The 20,994-nt window shown below is 33.3% G+C and overlaps 1 protein-coding gene across 3 annotated transcripts in view; it reads left to right on the top strand.

The window, feature by feature from the left end:
• The window catches only part of LOC129747137 (protein Wnt-10b), a 197,298-nt gene that overhangs the window by 159,384 nt on the left and 16,920 nt on the right, over positions 1–20,994 (top strand). For all 3 annotated transcript variants that reach the window (XM_055741177.1, XM_055741178.1, XM_055741176.1), the window contains one exon: positions 3,391–3,617. In XM_055741177.1, the coding sequence (XP_055597152.1) occupies positions 3,391–3,617 (227 nt within the window). The remainder of the gene's footprint in view (positions 1–3,390; positions 3,618–20,994) is intronic.

The following is a 20,994-nucleotide window of genomic DNA, read 5'->3' as shown; positions in this document are numbered from 1 at the left end:
TGTAATTTTTGTAATTTTTGTAATTTTTGAAATTTTTGTCATTTTTGAAATTTTTCTAATTTTTGTAATTTTCGTTATTTTTGTAATTTTTCTAATTTTTGTTATTTTTGTAATTTTTGTAATTTTTGTCATTTTTGTCATTTTTGTCATTTTTATCATTTTTGTCATTTCTGTCATTTTTGTCATTTCTGTCATTTTTGTCATTTTTGTCATTTTTGTCATTTTTGCCATTTTTTGTCATTTTTGTCATTTTTGTCATTTTTGTCATTTCTGTCATTTTTGTCATTTTTGTCCTTTTTGTCATTTTTGTCATTTTTGTCATTTTTGTCATTTTTGTCATTTTTGTCATTTTTGTCATTTTTGTCATTTTTGTCATTTTTGTCATTTTTGTCATTTTTGTCATTTTTGTCATTTTTGTCATTTTTGTCATTTTTGTCATTTTTGTCATTTTTGTCATTTTTGTCATTTTTGTCATTTTTGTCATTTTTGTCATTTTTGTCATTTTTGTCATTTTTGTCATTTTTGTCATTTTTGTCATTTTTGTCATTTTTGTCATTTTTGTCATTTTTGTAATTTTTGTCATTTTTGTCATTTTTGTCATTTTTTTTCATTTTTGTCATTTTTGTCATTTTTGTCATTTTTGTTATTTTTATCATTTTTGTCATTTTTGTCATTTTTGTCATTTTTGTCATTTTTGTCATTTTTGTCATTTTTGTCATTTTTGTCATTTTTGTCATTTTTGTCATTTTTGTCATTTTTGTCATTTTTGTCATTTTTGTCATTTTTGTCATTTTTGTCATTTTTGTCATTTTTGTCATTTTTGTCATTTTTGTCATTTTTGTCATTTTTGTCATTTTTGTCATTTTTGTCATTTTTGTCATTTTTGTCATTTTTGTCATTTTTGTCATTTTTGTCATTTTTGTCATTTTTGTCATTTTTGTCATTTTTGTCATTTTTGTCATTTTTGTCATTTTTGTCATTTTTGTCATTTTTGTCATTTTTGTCATTTTTGTCATTTTTGTCATTTTTGTCATTTTTGTCATTTTTGTCATTTTTGTCATTTTTGTCATTTTTGTCATTTTTGTCATTTTTGTCATTTTTGTCATTTTTGTCATTTTTGTCATTTTTGTCATTTTTGTCATTTTTGTCATTTTTGTCAATTTTGTCAATTTTGTCATTTTTGTCATTTTTGTCATTTTTGTCATTTTTGTCATTTTTGTCATTTTTGTCATTTTTGTCATTTTTGTCATTTTTGTAATTTCTGTCATTTTTGTAATTTCTGTCATTTTTGTAATTTTTGTCATTTTTGTCATTTTTGTCATTTTTGTCATTTATGTCATTTATGTCATTTTTGTCATTTTTGTCATTTTTGTCATTTTTGTCATTTTTGTCATTTTTGTCATTTTTGTCATTTTTGTCATTTTTGTCATTTTTGTCATTTTTGTCATTTTTGTCATTTTTGTCATTTTTGTCATTTTTGTCATTTTTGTCATTTTTGTCATTTTTGTTCTTTTTTGTCATTTTTGTCATTTTTGTCATTTTTGTCATTTTTGTCATTTTTGTCATTTTTGTCATTTTTGTCATTTTTGTCATTTTTGTCATTTTTGTCATTTTTGTCATTTTTGTCATTTTTGTCATTTTTGTCATTTTTGTCATTTTTGTCATTTTTGTCATTTTTGTCATTTTTGTCATTTTTGTCATTTTTGTCATTTTTGTCATTTTTGTCATTTTTGTCATTTTTGTCATTTTTGTCATTTTTGTCATTTTTGTCATTTTTGTGATTTTTGTCATTTTTGTCATTTTTGTCATTTTTGTCATTTTGACATTTTTGTAATTTTTGTCATTTTTGTCATTTTTTTTTAATATGTCATTCAAGATTTGGTTTATATTCGATACCATTTATAGCGTTCTTCAAAATTTTCAGCAATTATGTGACATACCTTCTGTTAAAACTAAATTACAGTGGTTGGATTTAAAAAAATAAACATCTGTTAAAGAAAGTTTAAATTTGGTTGCCTTTAAGATCGTTTTATTGATTTGTGTCATTCCTATAAGGCCGAATAACTAAATTTTGAGAAATTTTCTTTAATTAAATATTGTATATGATGTGTCCAAAAATAATTTTTTCACTGAATTTTAAAAAATAACCTCTAAGCTGCTATTTCAAAAATCAATAAAATTCGTAATATCCGGACTACCCCCTAGCTGCTGCAGCAGTAATTTTCAAGAAAATAAACACCGTAAACGGGCGGATGTTGACCTGACCAAAAATCGCCATAGCTTTCCATGCTAACACACATGTAATGAATACAAATTTGTGAATTAAATTCCAGCTGGAACGGGCAGATTACTCACGTCGTCTTCCTTGGCGTCGGAACAGACTGACTGCATGTATAGAAGTATGGAAGGAACAACATCAGCAACAGAGCTCTCCCTTCCAGCTTGCGCCGCTGACCGTGTCCAAATCTCGAGAGAAACAAAAAGGCGGCCAAAGCAAAAATCGCATTAATCTCCACTCTGGCTGACGAAAAGTTAGCATATGTGCATGTAGCTTTTCTACCAGAAATCCCAATTCATCGCGGTAGAAGCTTCGCGTAAATACTTCAGCTATCTATCTTGTTGTGTTCCGGAGCCTGTCAGATTCCCAGCAGATCGACGTCAGCCGATAAGAAACTGAGCTGCATTTTATATCCTGTTTTGTTGGCAACCACTTATCCAAACTTTGTTCTCCCAGAAAGACTTTTCTCATCTTGCAAAAGCTGAGGATTTAGATGGAAGTAGCAGGAAAATCAAAGAAAAAAAAAATCGATCCCATTCAACAACCCATTTTACGTGATCCTCTGCCATCCGAGAGCGCCCTTCTGGATTCTGCTTCAGCCATCCGGATGATCCGAGTAATAACAACGAGGACCCTCTCCAGGTTCATTCAATCGACACACTCGACGGAAGAAGTCGCATTGTCAGAGGACCCCAATATCCCACTTTAATTCTCATTCACAATAATACATCGCCCGACATCGATCCGAGATGATGCCGAGCGATGGCTTTATCGAGGCAGTTTGATCTGCTCCGGTTGTATTGTGAATATCTGCAAGCCAAGAAATGCTTCGACAGGGACGATGGACTTCCATTCAAAGCATTGATTCTTCCTTTCGGAGGCCACCAGGACAGCTAATTTCTGTTGGGCAAGATCAACACAGGATAGGGTACTTTTCATTCAATATTTGCGTAACGGCTCTAGAGGGTAGGGAATAGATGTCCTTCTTATCGAATAAACCTCTTGAAAATCTACACTTTTCTACTTTAGAAATTCAAATAAAATAAAAACACTCCAAAGAAGATTTAAAATCATACCCCAATCTCCTTCAAACATTTTTCTCTTTCTTGCAGAATCGTTTGCCTGCCGGATGTCCGTGCCACTTGTCGAACCGTGCCGGGATTGACCCGGGAGCAGCTTGAATTGTGCTACCGGGCCAGTGATGTGACGGCGGCCGCTATCGAGGGTCTAGAGCTGGGAGTGCGGGAGTGTCAGCATCAGTTCCAGTGGCACCGGTGGAATTGTTCCTCTCTGAGCACCCGGAGTCGGAATCCGCACACATCCAGTATGCTGAAACGAGGTGAGTTTTAAATCTTTGTGTTGGTGCTTTTGAACATAAATTTCAAATCTTTCATGTAACAATAGATATGCATTAAGTTGAACCCTTCCTTTACAAGATTCTATGATGATAAGTATGTAACTATGAGTAGATGCTATAGAATCCCGTGTTTACTCATAATAAGTAATATCTCGTTAAGTAAAAAATCTGAAGTTTGATACAGGTTTCGAAAACCAAATGATGTGAAAATCGCATTCAGACTATCGCATTCAACCTACCTGAGCAGCTCCCAAGAGAAATTTTGAGAAGTCGTGAGAAAAACGTAATCTTTTTTCCTCAGTCATAAATGTTTAATTTTCAAAATCGTAAGGAATAATTTCATTTAATACATTCTTGATATGTCATACGTTTACAAGCTTTTATTAATTTTATTCATTTTATTTCATTTTCCAAAAAAGACTTTAAACCAAAATTAATTTCTCTTTTTTTCTGAATTATGAGTTCGAGACCACCATTTCAAATATTAAGAATTTTGATGATTTTTGCTTCAGTTTGGGTTTGTAAAAATTAAGACGAAATTCATAATTTTTGCCCGTGCTAAAAGCAAAATTAGTTGAGCCTTTTGAATAACCATTTTTAAAACTTTTGAAACGTATTTCAAATCAAAGTATCGGATTCGTAATATTCACTTTTCAACTTTTCAATTCATTGTGACGTTTGCAAAAGAATTCCAAAGGCACATAACAGAAAAATGGTCAAATTTCTATTATTAAGTAAAACGAATAATTCCCGGTTCATAAAACTGTCGAACAAAATTTTCGAGATCTCTGTTTGAAAAAACTGATTTTGATTCTTAATTCGTATCTTTTATCCATTTTCATAAAAGAGTGTATTGGAAATAATGCATCACATTATTTCCTGAATAACTTTTGGATGCATGGATGCAAATTGTTGAAATTTTCAGTGTAGCTACCTAGTAATGTAATATGTACGTCTTTTAATGTGTAACGTAGTAATATGTGTGTTTTCAAAAGCTTAGTTCTTTTAGAAATGGGACTTATTCTTTAGGCAATAGCTCATTTACTAGTAATCGGACATTCAAATTCTAACAGCATTTTGCTGCTCATGAAAATTACTAATTTACCTACTTTTTTCATTATTTTAAATTCAGGCATTTTTTGAGATATTTACGATGCAAAAGAAAAACAATATTTTGCTCAGTTTCCTTAAAAACCCATCATTATCAAATTGATAACTGACAAAACCGTTATTTATTTAAAAAATTACCGTGTGTGCAGGAAAACTATGAAAACACTGTCAAAAATATCCACAAAGTTCAAATCAAGCATAGTAGTGAAGCACATGATCGGCAACTACGGATAAAGGTCATCAGGGAAGTCAAGTCTCATAACAGAATTTTTTGGTTTTTTTTAAAAGAGAGGTATTGGACCGAAAAGTAGCAGAAATTAAAGGAGGAGGATGCAGCCACCAAGAATACAGATTAGACGAAGTAAAAGTTAGAAAAACTGATCAATATCGTGACTGAAAAAAGTGTGAGCCGGCTGATGGGGGATTTGTCTTACAAATAAACAATGAATAATTTTTTTTTTTTAATTTTTCATGAGTTATCATAAGATTACCTTCATTTTCTTCATGGAAATTATTTTGAACAAACGAACGGTTTTCGAGATACACGCATTCGTAACTGCCCCATTTCTAAAGGAACCTAGCTTTATTCTACTAGCGCACAGTGGTCCAGAACCCAGAAAAGCTGGCAGAAAGTTCATTTTGGAAGTGGTCAAAATGATCCATCCATATATATATATTTACAGTATTCCGGCATTTTCAGGCTACACAAAACCATGAAGATGATAAAGGGTGATATGGTTAAAATTTGGTCAATATCAACTTGACGTATTTCTTTCAATTTTGTATTTAAAAAACCTGAACACCCATCATTTTGAAGGTGTTTGTGTGTGTGTGTGTGTGTGTGTGTGTGTGTGTGTGTGTGTGTGTGTGTGTGTGTGTGTGTGTGTGTGTGTGTGTGTGTGTGTGTGTGTGTGTGTGTGTGTGTGTGTGTGTGTGTGTGTGTGTGTGTGTGTGTGTGTGTGTGTGTGTGTGTGTGTGTGTGTGTGTGTGTGTGTGTGTGTGTGTGTGTGTGTGTGTGTGTGTGTGTGTGTGTGTGTGTGTGTGTGTGTGTGTGTGTGTGTGTGTGTGTGTGTGTGTATGTGTGTGTGTGTGTGTGTGTCTAGAATGTTGCTCTTATTTTGATTTTGGAATTCACTCTCCAGTTGTCAAAGTGCCGTCCAAGGAAGATGAGCAGTGTATCAAAATTTTGCTCGCGCATCGCGAAGATCCCAGCTACTCGCACGCAAAGCTGGCAAAATCGCTAAAAGTTGCCAAATCAACCGTTACACATGTAATTAAAGTGTTTGGGGAACGTTTGTCGAAAGCCAGGAAGTCTGGATCGGGGGGAAAACGAAAACCTTAAGCCGTTGAGACTAAGAGAGTTGCCGGTAGTTTCAAGCGAAACCCTAACCTCCCTCTCCGAGATGCCGCAAATAAGCTGGGTGTATCGTCTACAACCGTGCATCGAGCTAAAAAACTAGCAGGACTATCGACTTACAAGAAGGTAGTGACTCCAAATCGCGATGATAAACAGAAAATACGACGGCCAAAGCGCGATCCCGGAGGCTGTGCACGACGATGCTGATGAAGTTTGACTGCGTGGTAATGGACGACGAAACCTACGTCAAAGCCGACTACAAGCAGCTTCCAGGACAGGAGTTTTATACGGCTGAAGGAAGGGGAAAGGTAGCAGATTTTTTTTATGTTATTTTCTGCTAAATTCGTATGAAAAAACATTATGGTGACCATCAGCTGCCTTTCAACACCCTGTTCCATAACAAAATTTTATTGCGCCTCAGATCTTCGACTTCGCGCTTTTTGCCGATAACCAAGCTGAAAAGTAAATAAAACATAAAACGTAAAAATAAATTTAAACTCAAACTTACCAGAAAAATAAAATCACAATAAAGTATTCAGTAAAAGTAGTAACTTCACAAATGGTGAGTGCTTCTGACGACGACGAAATACATGACTGATGGAATGAAGTGTTCATCATTTTTTCACAATGCCGTTTCTTCAATTTTTCATAAGAACTTCGTATGAGAATTAGAAGAATTTCATAAGACTCTTATGAAAAACAATTTTACACTCTAAATAGTGGTTCATAAGAAGCATCTTATAAAAATTGTAATAAGAATTTGCCTGAGTGTATGAATGCATGGCCAAACAACACACAAAAGTAGCAGGCGGTGATCGGTGATGATTTTTTCGTTGGTGGCGCATTGCGACGTTGCCAATTCTTCGAGTTTGGCTCGAACATCCGATCTAATATAATTTTTTTATATTGAATATTAAACTGTATTTTTTAAACAGTTAATAAAAAAAAACATTATAAAGAGTTCAGCATTAGATCTGGAATTAAATTTGGCTAGAAATAAAAACAATACAAAAATTTTCAAAATAAAACAGAATAAGATAAGTTATTTATAAACTATTCAAAATGATGATTCTTATTCTGATCTAAAATTTTTCAGTAAATATAATCGAAACACTTGAAATCGATTGCGAACTAAAATTTTGAATACACAAAAATTCAAAGCTTTAGACATTAGAATATATGCACAGAAATAGAATACCGTCAACTGGGGCAACATGCAACAATTTTCAACTTCAATGGCTTCTAAAAAACTTATGTTCACAATTAATCCTACCCCTTATGCATCAAAAGTTTTAAGGATACTGGGGTATCAAATTGGCGTAGTTTGAAAAATTATAGGTTTCTTCAGTTATTCTTAATTTTCTTAAAACATGCGATTTTCACCTTCCTTAGAAAATGGGGTAACTTGCAACAAACTTTGTTTTTAATGAAAAATCTTATGAACACGTACGAAAATTTATAGTTTTTAATATATTAGCGATGCCTTAAAGATCATTACGCATGACAACACCAATTGCAGTAGTTTTTGGGCCTGTAATAACTAATTTTCACATTTTTTCTGAAAATGAAGATGCTGCATACATTTAGGGGTTAAATAATACTACGAAAAATTCTAAAAGCTGAAACATTAAAATAAATGTTTGTATCAATGAAATTCCAATGTTTACAAACGCGTGATGCAAGACATTCATATTCCAACACATGGAAACGAGATTTACAAGGTATTTCTTTGATTTGCATTTTGTTGCATTTATCCCCAGACACCTAACAGAATTTAAAAAATATTTATTTATAAAAATTGGGTGATTGTTCGAAAAATATTTTTACACCAACAATGTTGGTATGACATGAGGAAACCAGTAAAAAGTTTGTAGGTAATATTATCCAGCCGATCCGTCATACTGGGTAAAGTTTTTTTCGGCATGAAAAAATGTTAAAATTTTTACATTTATTGCTCGATTTTTCAAATTTTACATAAAAATAAAAAACTTAAGAAAACTAGCTTAAGATGTGAGAAATCATATCATCATCATTTTGTGATCATCAAAAGATAACTTGATTACAAAACATTAAATTAAAAATTGATTTAATGTAGTGTTATATAAATGTTGCATCGAACCCCGCTGTTGCATGATGCCCCGTTTGACGGTACATAATACCAGAGATTAAATCCGAATTCTACAAAATATGTATGATCAGGTCAAAAATTAACCATGGTTAAAAACTGTTTTGCTAAATTATAAAAAAAAATGTATTGACACTAGTTTACTGCACTATTGAACAAAGTAAAATGGAGAATAAATTTAATGTGAAATCGGGAGCTTCGAAAATGATATACAAAAACATCAATATAACAGTTTTAAACTTATGCTCCATACAAGAAAATCTTGAAAATTAAAAAAAGCACTTGTACTTAGATTCTCGGGCTACATTAAATTAATTTGAAATCTTTTATTATGCATATTGAACGTGAATAAATTTTTGTGTATAATCAACAGTATTGTAAATCTTAAATAATAGGGATGGAAAAATTAGTGCATTTTGTTAGAAACAATTTTGTTTTATTATCAGTTTTAAGCTGAAATTAAAATCTTTGTTTTGAATAGGAATTAAGGTCCATATAAAATCATATTTTTACAAAGTGTGTTCAAAATCGGTTATTTATCGGTGATTATTTATCAAAATCAGTAGAAAATTGTTATAGTTGCCTTACTTCAACAGTTGTTCCGGTAATTTCGGACCTATTTAAGACGGATCACTAATTTTTGTAGCAGTAAATATCAGCTCAACTGGAAGTGTATTAAGTCTTTTAGAATCCTTTGATTATTTGTTAAAACTAAGATTTCTTACAATTTATATAGTTAACCTTCACTCTTAATGCTTTTACTGACAGGATTTAATTCGGACACTTTATTTTCACTTGATCTTCTTTTCCAAGCTGCTTTATAATCAACCTAGTTTGAATTTAGACATGTTGTTTCCTTCACTTAGGCTGGAACAAATATCAATTTCTTCTTTTGTCACCCCCCCTTCGAAATTTCCAAAAACCCGAAGGGGAGGAAAAATTCGGCACATGTGCACACTCACATGGCGGTCGAACCATCCATAATTGACTGTATCGAAAAATGTAGTGCCTTCTCTATTGGGTACTACTTCTTCAATACAGTTAATTGATGCGGGACAAAGAATTTAGCATGTGGTCAAGCTTCTATTTCAAATGCTCTTCGCTCTTTCACCACCTTAGAATTTTCTTCTGATCTTCTATCCGTCTTTCATTTCAACTCTTTAACCCTCACCGATAAAGCCGCAAATTCATTTCATAAAGGAAAAATAAAGTTTGAAGTATTTTATGTCAATTTCGACAAAAAATTCAAATATCCGTAAGATTACAAGACCAAAATACAAATTTTGGAAGATGGGAGTTTTGCCACATTTTCTAATTTAGATTTTATTGAATTATTCGTTAAAAAAGTACTTGATTTATAGGTGTAGTGAAATGATGGAGTATGCTATTTTGTTGCCTAAAAGCTTTCGTGCGATTAATTCCAATTTATTTGTTTTCGCATTATTTTTTATTGTCCCCCCCCCCCCCCCCCCCCCTTGCGATGTTCCAACTCCGAGTGACAAAAGAAGGATTTGAAATTTGTTCCGGCCTTATTAGTGATTGGTTCCAACTTACAATGATTGTGTCGATTATGCAAAGCTGAGAAGGTATTTTTAACTGATTGATAACGATAAACGATTAACGCACAGTGCTAATGTTAGTAAAGGAAGAATTCAGCATGATGAATCTCACCCGCTCTAAGCTTTAATTGATCATTAGCTTACCACATGGTCACATGAAAAATTTCAGCAAGATCTGACCTTGAAGAGAGGTTTTAAGAGTCTCTAGCGTGAATGAGACTTAAAGGTATTTTGCTTGGGAGAAGCAAAAATACAGGTTTTTCATTTACAGCATTTTCTTCACTGGCCGTTGCTTTTCATGAATAATTTTCTTAAAGCCTAATTTTAGACATATAGTTTATCCCAAGACTGCAACACGATTGGACTTCAAACAAAATAGTTATTGCGGCTCAAAGATTTTATTGACCGCAAATTATCGTTTAACACGCAATAAGTTTATTTTACTTTAAATAACTGATGAACTAACAAATCCCCATAAAAGAAAAAACAACTGACTCTGAATTTGTTTTGTATTAAACTTTATTCAATTGAAGAATAATATTTTGGTAATGATAATGATGATGATGATTTAGGATAAAAAAAAAAGTTACATTCTACAGTTTTTTTATTAATCTGTAACGACAAATATTTTTCACATAACCGAAGAAGGTTGAAAAAACAGGTTTAATTTCATTAAACAAATTTGTTGAAGTCTGCATAGTTTTTGCTTTAAAAAATATCTTCAATTCAATTTTGTTAATACCTTTTGAAAAATTTGTTGAAAATCTTTTATTTTACACAACTGGGAGAAGTGGAAAACTTCTATAATACAGAGGTATAAATTACTTGCAGTCTTGGAAAAAGTTGAAAAAATTTTTATTTTAATTTTTTTCTTAATTTTTTTAAAGATTTTTCAAAAAAGTGCCGAATATTCTTTAATTATTCAACCATATTTTAAAAGTTTCAGGGCACCAACATTAATCAAAATAAGCTTTTAAATTCTTTGCACACCATAAAAATGTGCATTTTGTGGCCTTGTGTAATCCATCAAACACTTTCAAATGTGGAGTTGAGCAAATGTTAAATAGAAGAGAAGAACAAGAAACACAAAATAAAAATGAGGCTGATACACCTAGCTCTTTTTTACGCGATTTTTTTTATACGGTTTTTTTACACGGCTTGTTTTGCACGGTTTTTGCGAATTAACATGGTTTTTGAGAGAAAATATTCCAAGTCCTTTTCAAAGGAAAACACAGAATGTTTTTGAAGTTGGGAAAATCTTAGCTCTAAGACTAAGAACGTGAAACATAAGAGCCCTGAGACCTGAGACCTGAGACCTGAGACGAGTCCTGAAACGAGTCCTGAGACCTGAGACCTGAGACCTGAGACCTGAGACCTGAGACCTGAGACCTGAGACCTGAGACCTGAGACCTGAGACCTGAGACCTGAGACCTGAGACCTGAGACCTGAGACCTGAGACCTGAGACCTTAGACCTGAGACCTGAGACCTGAGACCTGAGACCTGAGACCTGAGACCTGAGACCTGAGACTTGAGACCTGAAATATGAGACCTGAGATCTCCGACACGAGACATGAGATATCAAACCTGAGACATGAGACCTGAGACCTGAGGCTTGAGACATCAGACCTGAGACTTGAAACCTGAAATAAGAGACCTGAGACCTCAGACACGAGACTCGAGACACGAGACTCGAGACACGAGACATGAGACTTTAGACCTGAAACATGAGACTTGAGACCTGAGATCTGAGATCTGAGACCTGAGACCTGAGACCTTAGACCTTCGACATAAGAGCTGAGGCATTAGACCTGAGACATGAGACCTGAGACATGAGACATGAGACATGAGACATGAGACCTGAGAACCTGAGAATCGTTTTTGAAGAATATTTCATATCAGCATGAAATTTGTTATGACATAAACGATTTTTTTAATGAACATAGTGATTAGTAATACAGTGAAAGATGAACTAGTTTGGAATCCAAACTTTGGATACACTTCCTAATAATAAACCAATTTTATAGGCGAGGTAAGGGTTTTGTTAGTCAAGAATTGAGTTTCAATACTGATAGTACAATACAATACTAGAAAGGTTTTTTGGAATCCCAAAATACGATTGAAAATCTATCGATAAGCTTTTATGTGGATTTGTGTCAATTTTTTTTTCGAATAGTTTCCAAATTTCGACAAAATTTTCCAAACGCCTGGATTTTTACAAGTTTTTATACGAAACTAGGCAACCTTAGTCTAGACTGGTAGAGTGGTAAATGCCGCCCGAAGGCGACCCAATTTTCTAAAAAGTTTGTAAACACTCATTAACCTTCCAAAGCTATTCTCAAAATATACGTTTCGGGAAAATTTTACTAGTAATTTGTTGTTATTCCCGTGGCTGCAAATGTTGACCGATTTTTATGATATTGAATTAATTGTGTAGGTAATTTATTTTAATTTCTAAATATATTAAAATGAAGTGAATTTGTTCTACCAGGTGGTCTTTAGTTGGTTCCGAATGGAAAAAAAGTCCCAAAAAACAATTTTATATTTAAATTGCTTATAATTACTGACAACTTTGCAGTATTTGAGTGTTTCTTTGATTTCTGGAACTTTCAAGAATACATCTATTCGATGATTTAAATATAAATATGTGCGATGATTTAAATATAAATAATGTATACGATGATTTAAATATAAAATGTGTGAACATTTTGACCGCTATCCGAATTTTCCGCAAGAAAAAAAAATCTAACTCAAAACAAAGACATCCAATTTTGTCTTTGCATCGCTGTATCTCATTTCTCAATAAACCGATTTTCTAAACTCAATTTTTAGTTTTTTTTTCGTTAATTTGATTATCATTTTCAAAGACCATACATGGTCTCTAGAAAATCTCAGTTCCTCAGTATATTCGAATGATGATTAAGATGCATTGAATCTGCGCTTCGGGTCATATTGACCCGAACGGCTTTAGAGGTTTAAACCTTTTAGATTCAAACAATTTCAAGTTAGTTGCAACGATAAATTATTTGCATGAATAAAATAAATTACTTTTGTCATTTTTGTCATTTTTGTCATTTTTGTCATTTTTGTCATTTTTGTCATTTTTGTCATTTTTGTCATTTTTGTCATTTTTGTCATTTTTGTCATTTTTGTCATTTTTGTCATTTTTGTCATTTTTGTCATTTTTGTCATTTTTGTCATTTTTGTCATTTTTGTCATTTTTGTCATTTTTGTCATTTTTGTCATTTTTGTCATTTTTGTCATTTTTGTCATTTTTGTCATTTTTGTCATTTTTTGTCATTTTTGTCATTTTTGTCATTTTTGTCATTTTTGTCATTTTTGTCATTTTTGTCATTTTTGTCATTTTTGTCATTTTTGTCATTTTTGTCATTTTTGTCATTTTTGTCATTTTTGTCATTTTTGTCATTTTTGTCATTTTTGTCATTTTTGTCATTTTTGTCATTTTTGTCATTTTTGTCATTTTTGTCATTTTTGTCATTTTTGTCATTTTTGTCATTTTTGTCATTTTTGTCATTTTTGTCATTTTTGTCATTTTTGTCATTTTTGTCATTTTTGTCATTTTTGTCATTTTTGTCATTTTTGTCATTTTTGTCATTTTTGTCATTTTTGTCATTTTTGTCATTTTTGTCATTTTTGTCATTTTTGTCATTTTTGTCAATTTTGTCATTTTTGTCATTTTTGTCATTTTTGTCATTTTTGTCATTTTTGTCATTTTTGTCATTTTTGTCATTTTTGTCATTTTTGTCATTTTTGTCATTTTTGTCATTTTTGTCATTTTTGTCACTTTTGTCATTTTTGTCATTTTTGTCATTTTTGTCATTTTTGTCATTTTTGTCATTTTTGTCATTTTTGTCATTTTTGTCATTTTTGTCATTTTGTCATTTTTGTCATTTTTGTCATTTTTGTCATTTTTGTCATTTTTGTCATTTTTGTCATTTTTGTCATTTTTGTCATTTTTGTCATTTTTGTCATTTTTGTCATTTTTATCATTTTTGTCATTTTTGTCATTTTTGTCATTTTTGTCATTTTTGTCATTTTTGTCATTTTTGTCATTTTTGTCATTTTGTCATTTTTGTCATTTTTGTCATTTTTGTCATTTTTGTCATTTTTGTCATTTTTGTCATTTTTGTCATTTTTGTCATTTTTGTCATTTTGTCATTTTTGTCATTTTTGTCATTTTTGTCATTTTTGTCATTTTTGTCATTTTTGTCATTTTTGTCATTTTTGTCATTTTTGTCATTTTTGTCATTTTTGTCATTTTTGTCATTTTTGTCATTTTTGTCATTTTTGTCATTTTTGTCATTTTGTCATTTTTGTCATTTTTGTCATTTTTGTCATTTTTGTCATTTTTGTCATTTTTGTCATTTTTGTCATTTTTGTCATTTTTGTCATTTTTGTCATTTTTGTCATTTTTGTCATTTTTGTCATTTTTGTCATTTTTGTCATTTTGTCATTTTTGTCATTTTTGTCATTTTTGTCATTTTTGTCATTTTTGTCATTTTTGTCATTTTTGTCATTTTTGTCATTTTTGTCATTTTTGTCATTTTTGTCATTTTTGTCATTTTTGTCATTTTTGTCATTTTTGGCATTTGTATCTCCAGCCAATTGTCCCAGTCGATTGAGTTGCTGGAGCCATCTCTAAGTAAACTTTTTAAAATTAAGTAGACGAAAATTTTGAAAATAAGTTGAAAACTAATCATAACAGATTAACACATCCTACATTTAACTTACTAGCAAAACAAATGTTTCTTTTCAACCCCATTTTCAAGGTGCAACTTAAAACCACAGAAGCCGTGATATTGGCAAGTCGAATGTCGCATGTGAACTGTCGATCATATCGTTCCAGAGTAGCGTGTGTCCTCAATCAACCGGGCCGTGCAGCGGGGGGAAGTTCACGGAGGAAAATTTATATGCGCACAAAACATAATTTGTCATGACATATGCATATGTCAGTCAGTCAGTCAGTTAGTCAGTCAGTCGAATTGCGACAGTCAGGTTACGAATTGCATCACATGGATGGCGGTGGCCGGCAGTCCTCCCCAATCAATTCGTCAGAATATGTATATGCAACTAGCTGCCGGGCAATCAATCCATTCGTTGCAAGTCAGCGCTGATTCGGTTGTTTATTCAGTCACACGCATCGGCAGAAAACCTTTGCGGTGACATTTTCTCCCTCACGGCCTTCGAGCCCTTTTGCGAATCGGCTGGAACCGATCGGAAGTCGCCTTTCGCGAAACGATTTTATATATGCATCATCCATCCATCGAGGCGAAGGCGAGGACGGATTTCCCGGTGACTTTTCTCCTCTTTGCATCTGGGCAATCGATCAATTCGACAACAGATTGTCGTGGTTAAGTCATCCATCCATCCATCTCGGTAGCTGAGTGAGTTCAAGACTGCCTTTGCCAGAAGAGGTTTGGTCGCGTGGCCTGGCGACTTGTGGCTAAGCCTCTGCATTGACAGACTCCGACAGGATCGGAGATTTGTGTGACGACAAGACGAACGACAAACCCTTCTTTTCGCGAATCGAGGGACAGGATGCTACAGAAATTATTCACCGCCTCCTGTGTATAGTTTTCTTCCCCAGGCTTGAACAATTGTATGGATTGTTCGAACCTCTCTATGCATTTCGCGATGACGAACGACCGTACACGGTCTATCAGGGAGATTGATGGTCGTCAGCGGCTGAATCAGTTTGTCAATTGAGCGGTTTCCACTTGTTCGAAAAAGAATTTATTTGAATACTCTTTTAGCCACTTGCTTTGAAGTCAATGACGTAACGACGTGTAATGTCAACACGGTTGGTTTGCATATCGATTGCATCACAACCTAGGGTTAATCAATGACCCAGTGCCAGTGAAAAAGCGCTCTTGGAGTTCAATCTTGTAATTCAGTGCTAAAAAGTCACCTATGCGACACAGAAAATAGTATCAAGAAGTAGGTATGTACCATAGTTAAGGTTGCCAGATTGCCCGGTTTTATCCGGGTTTGCCTGGATATTTAATGCAAAATTCGGGAACAGTCCGGCCCGGCCCGGTTGCCCGGATTTCATTGAAAAATGCCCGGATTTTGCCCGAGTTTATTCACTCTATTTGGCAAATCAAACAAAAAATAAAACCAATTGTGTTGTAATTTTTTTTTATTTATGCCTCTAAATCGAAATTTTTTGAGAAATTTTTGTCAAAATCATTACGAAAGGTTTTTTTGGAAGTCTAAAATACTTTGTTAAATCTGTCGATAAGTTTTGATGATAAATTATTTTTTTCTATATATTTTATTCTTGTTCTTTATTAAGTAAGTTTTGGGTTTTAACAAAATTTGCCCGGATATTGCCAGGATTTTTTATCGTTAAATAAGGAATCAAATGCCGGATTTTGCCAGGTTTATGTTTAAAATTGCCAGGATTTGTCTGGCCCGGGTACGTGCTGAAAAAATTCTGGCAACCTTAACCATAGTACTTTAAAATATACAAGGTAGGCTATTTCGCTCTACTTATAAGTATTGGTAAGAGGTCCCCAAAAATAGTTATGGGAAAAACTTACAAATATATGAAATTTATCAGAACTCAGAAATCAGAAAAATTGGAAAATCATTAAGATTATTTTTCTGTGCAATTTGTATAAAAGTTCTTACAAATTTACTTTTCATCACAAAAATATGAACTTCATTGGATAATTTTTAACATAGACAGAGGCAAATATGACATTGTTTGCTTTCAACAAAGAGGGACGGCGATGAAAACGTCTTTATAATATTCATTATTTATGGTTCAAATCCTAAAATTAAACGCAAAAAAAGATCCCGATAATCCTGAAGAATCAATATTAAATCTGAAGCCCTTTTCAAAAGAATCGAACGGCTATCGAAGGAGAAATTGATAATTTCGATTACCATTCTATACAAAACGAAATTTTCACATTTTCATTTTTGTACGTATGCAAGCATGCAGTGTACATACACGGAGCTTTCAAATTAGGTTAAATGCAATGGCCTACCTGTTATTTTCTATGTACTATGGATAAGGTTGCCAGAATTTTTTCAGTGCGTATCCGGGCCGGATAAACCGGGCAATTTTTATTGAAAAACCTGGCAAAATCCGGGCATTCGACTTCAAATTGACGACCATAAATCTGGGCAATATCCGGGCAAATTTTGTCAAAACTCAGGAACTCCTCAACAAAAATCAAGAAAAAAATATAAAAAAAAAATGTTTTTCATTAACACTCATCGATTGATTTTGAACCGTATTTTAGGCTTCCAAAAAACCTTTCATGATTATTTTTATAAAACTTGCTCAAAAAATTTCGTTTTGTAGGTGTTTGTTGTTTCTTTTTTTTAATTTGCCAAATAAAGTGAAAAAATCCGGCAAAATCAGGGCATTTTTCAATGAAATGCGGGCAACCGGGCCGGGCCGGACTGTTCTTAAATTTAGTATTAAATATCCGGGCAAACCCGGATAAAACGGGCAATCTGACAAGCTTAACTATGGGTATGTACTACTTTTAGACACTGTTTTTTTTTTTGTTTGCAAATGTACAGTCCTCGACCTACTTGATCTGAAATTTTCAGTAATTGCCATGGTCGTCCACATGCAGTTATTTTTTGAGATGTGCCTCTTGTTGGTTGATAAACGGATGAGGGGATGAATAACGCCCAGACGTTGAAATGACCGAAAACAATTAATTAACGAATTTTTAAGCGGTTTTTCCGGATTTGTAAGAAATTGTGTATGAACTCGATTCAAAACTCAATTTTTCAACTGGGATTTACCCTTTTTATCTCTCATAATCAGAATTTAAAATAACAAAAATAAGTAACCACATGTGAAAAATTAGATGAATGGTAAAAAAAATCAAAAGGAATGCTAGTCAAAACATATTATCTACACTTGAAAATAGAAAAAAAAAATTAAGTCGAGCATCGATTCCCCAGGCAACAAAATTTACATTTTTCGAGGTGCAAAGAACTTAATTTACTGATTTAGACTAACTTGGGGGCGCTGATTCCAAGTAAAGGGTGATACGGTCAAAATTTGATCAATATCAACTTGACGCATTTCTTTCAATTTTGCATTTAAAAAACCTGAACACCCCACATTTTGAAGGTGTGTGTGTGTGTGTAGAATGTTTCTCCTCTTTTGATTTTCGAATTCACTCTTCAGTTGTCAAAATGTCGTCCAAGGAAGAAGAGCAGCATATCAAAATTTTGCGCGCGCATCGCGAAAATCCGAGCCACTCGCACGTAAAGCTGGCAAAATCGCTTAAAGTTGTCAAATCAACCGTTACAAATGTAATTAAAGTGTTTGGGAAACGTTTGTCAACAGCCAGGAAGTCTGGATCGGGGGAAATCGAAAACCGGAAGCCGCTGAGACGACAAAGAGAGTTGCCGGTAGTTTCAAGCGAAACCCTAACCTCTCTCTCCGAGATGCCGCAAATAAGCTGGGTGTATCGTCTACAACCGTGCATCGAGCCAAAAAACGAGCCGGACTATCGACTTACAAGAAGGTAGTGACTCCAAATCGCGATGATTAACAAAATATGACGGGCAAAGCGCAATCCCGGAGGCTGTACACGACGATGCTGACGAAGTTTAACTGCGTGGTAATGGACGACGAAACCTACGTCAAAGCCGACTACAATCAGCTTCCGGGACAGGAGTTTTATACGGCAAAAGGAAGGGGGAAGGTAGCAGATATTTTCGAGCACATGAAACTGTTAAAGCTCGCGAAGAAATATCTGGTTTGGCAAGCCATCTGTACCTGTGGCTTGAAAGGGATCATTCAAATATTACGTAACGGGGGGAGGGAGTATAATAGCTTGTTACGCTTTGTGAATTTTGCTAAGAAGTTTCGTGACGAATGTGTTACGTTGGGGAGAGGGGGGTTGAAAATTCTCAAAAATTACATTACGTAATATTTGAACGGCCCCAAAGTAGCATTTTCATAGCTTCCGGGACTGTCAACCAAGAAATTTACGTGAAAGAGTGTTTGAATAAACGTCTGCTGCCTTTCCTGAAGAAACACTGTTATTCCGTACTGTTTTGGCGGGATTTGGCATCTTGCCATTACGGTAAAAAGGCCATGGAGTGATACGCCACCAACAACGTGCAGGTGGTTCCCAAGGACTAGAACCCTCCCAACACGCCAGAGCTCCGCCCAATTGAGAAATACTGGGCTATAGTCAAGCGGAACCTAAAGAAGACCAAAAAACTGCTAAGGACGAGCAGTAGTTCAAGGCAAACTGGCTTTCTGCGGCAAAGAAGGTGGACAAGGTGGCTGTACAAAATCTGATGGCAGGGGTTAAGCGTAAGGTTCGGTTATTTGGATTTGGAAAAGCGGAAGCCTAACTGAATATTTTTCCTGAATTTTATACTAATTAAACTTGAAAATAAAATTTAATTTGATTTTTAAATAAACGATTTCACCGATTTCCACGCGTTTTCCCTTGACCAAATTTTGACCGTATCACCCTTCATGCAATTAGTTTTTTTTTTGTTCTAGCAGCTCTTGTTTTCGAAATAACTTTGTAAAATGGATAAAATTCATTCAATCAATTTGTATGCTTTATTGGAAAAAATTTAGAAGATTACAAAGATTTGGAAATTGAAGGTTTTACTGAATAATCAACTTTCCTGAAGACCGCGAGTCATTTTGAATTCTGAGAAGGATTTTTTTATTATTTTTTTATTAGCCAATTTTAATGTTATTAATAAGGATTAATCACCGTGAATTTTGTTTGTTATGTTATGTTATGTTCTCATAGTGAGAACATTTCAAGAATTGAAAATTATAGATGGATAGAAGATGATTAGAAGAAAATTATAGGTGTTGAAAATGAGCGGGTAGAAATTTTTAAGAAGGATTTTCAAAATAAAAATTCTGCCAGCTCATTTTTAACACCTTTAATAGAAGAAAATTATAGGTGTTGAAAATGAGCGGGTAGAAATTTCTAAGAAGGATTTTCAAAACACAAATTCTACCAGCCCATTTTCAACACCAATAATAGGTGTTGAAAATGAACTGGTAGAATTTTTTTTGAAAATCCTTCTTAAAAATTTCTACCCGCTCATTTTCAATTCCTATAATTTTCTTCTAATCTTCTTCTATCTATCTATAGTTTTCAATTATTGAAATGTTCTCACTATGAGAATATAACATTCACCAATAAGGCCGTAAAAAATAAATTTCAAGAGAAGAAGGAATGGGAAAAGAAAGTTATGCTGTTTATAATCGCAGTTTTTTCGGCGGATTTAAAAATTCCAACAAATTTTTAAGTCTCACTCAATAATAAACAAATGCCTACACTTGTTGCACAACATTTACGAAACATTTGGGATATCGTATTGAAAGAAATTAATAATATAAGGCACTTGGAGGCAAAGGGGTATAGGTGAATATTTATCGATTTTTTTTTATATTCTTTCAAACATGAAAGTAGAAAAAAAATTCTAAACAACTTATAAAAATAAACAAATACAGGCTTTTACAAAAGAACAAAGTTACTGTTGTGAGAAAATCCCTAAGAGGAAGAATGACCAAGCTGGTTAAAATCCTCTATAAATAAACAAAATAGAATAGAAATGGTTGTGAGAAAATTAAAGTAACTATAACGAAAATTCTTTTTAATTTTGATTTATTTTATCAAAAACATCAATGCAAATACATTGAAAGCAGGTGCTAGTCTCAGCATTAATAATAGCTTGACATCTTTGCGGCATACTTTGAATAAGATTTTGCACATATTTCATTGAAAACAACCTCTGGTCATATACCCGTTTTAAATTAAAAACATGCATTGAAGGGGGAATCCCCTTTCGATGTCTCGGGTCGGGTTTGAGGCGGCAAAAACTCAAAAACTGAACGATAAAATCGCTTTTTTACTGTCACTAGTTAAAAACTTAATATTTGACTAAGATATCCCCAGTTTTTCAACTCATTATTTAGGAAACTGAATGCACCACAGACATCAGATTTTCAAAAATAGAATAAAATTATATGACTTAGAAAAACAAATTAAATAAGGTGAGAGTGAGGTAACGTAGGCCATGGGGAAACCTGGGCCACTCTAAATATCTCAGCTGTGTGTTGAGATAAAAATCCCAATCCAACTGTCATCGTCCTCGCTTTGCGTAAGCATGTTTTTCTACATGTTGTTGACTTATGTACGCATCATATGCTTCTTTTTTTTAAC

The sequence above is a fragment of the Uranotaenia lowii genome, chromosome 2 (assembly GCF_029784155.1).
Source record: "Uranotaenia lowii strain MFRU-FL chromosome 2, ASM2978415v1, whole genome shotgun sequence".
Taxonomy (NCBI): domain Eukaryota; kingdom Metazoa; phylum Arthropoda; class Insecta; order Diptera; family Culicidae; genus Uranotaenia; species Uranotaenia lowii.
The sequence above is the reverse complement of the archived record's forward strand: the minus strand, read 5'-3'. Positions and strand labels throughout refer to the sequence as shown.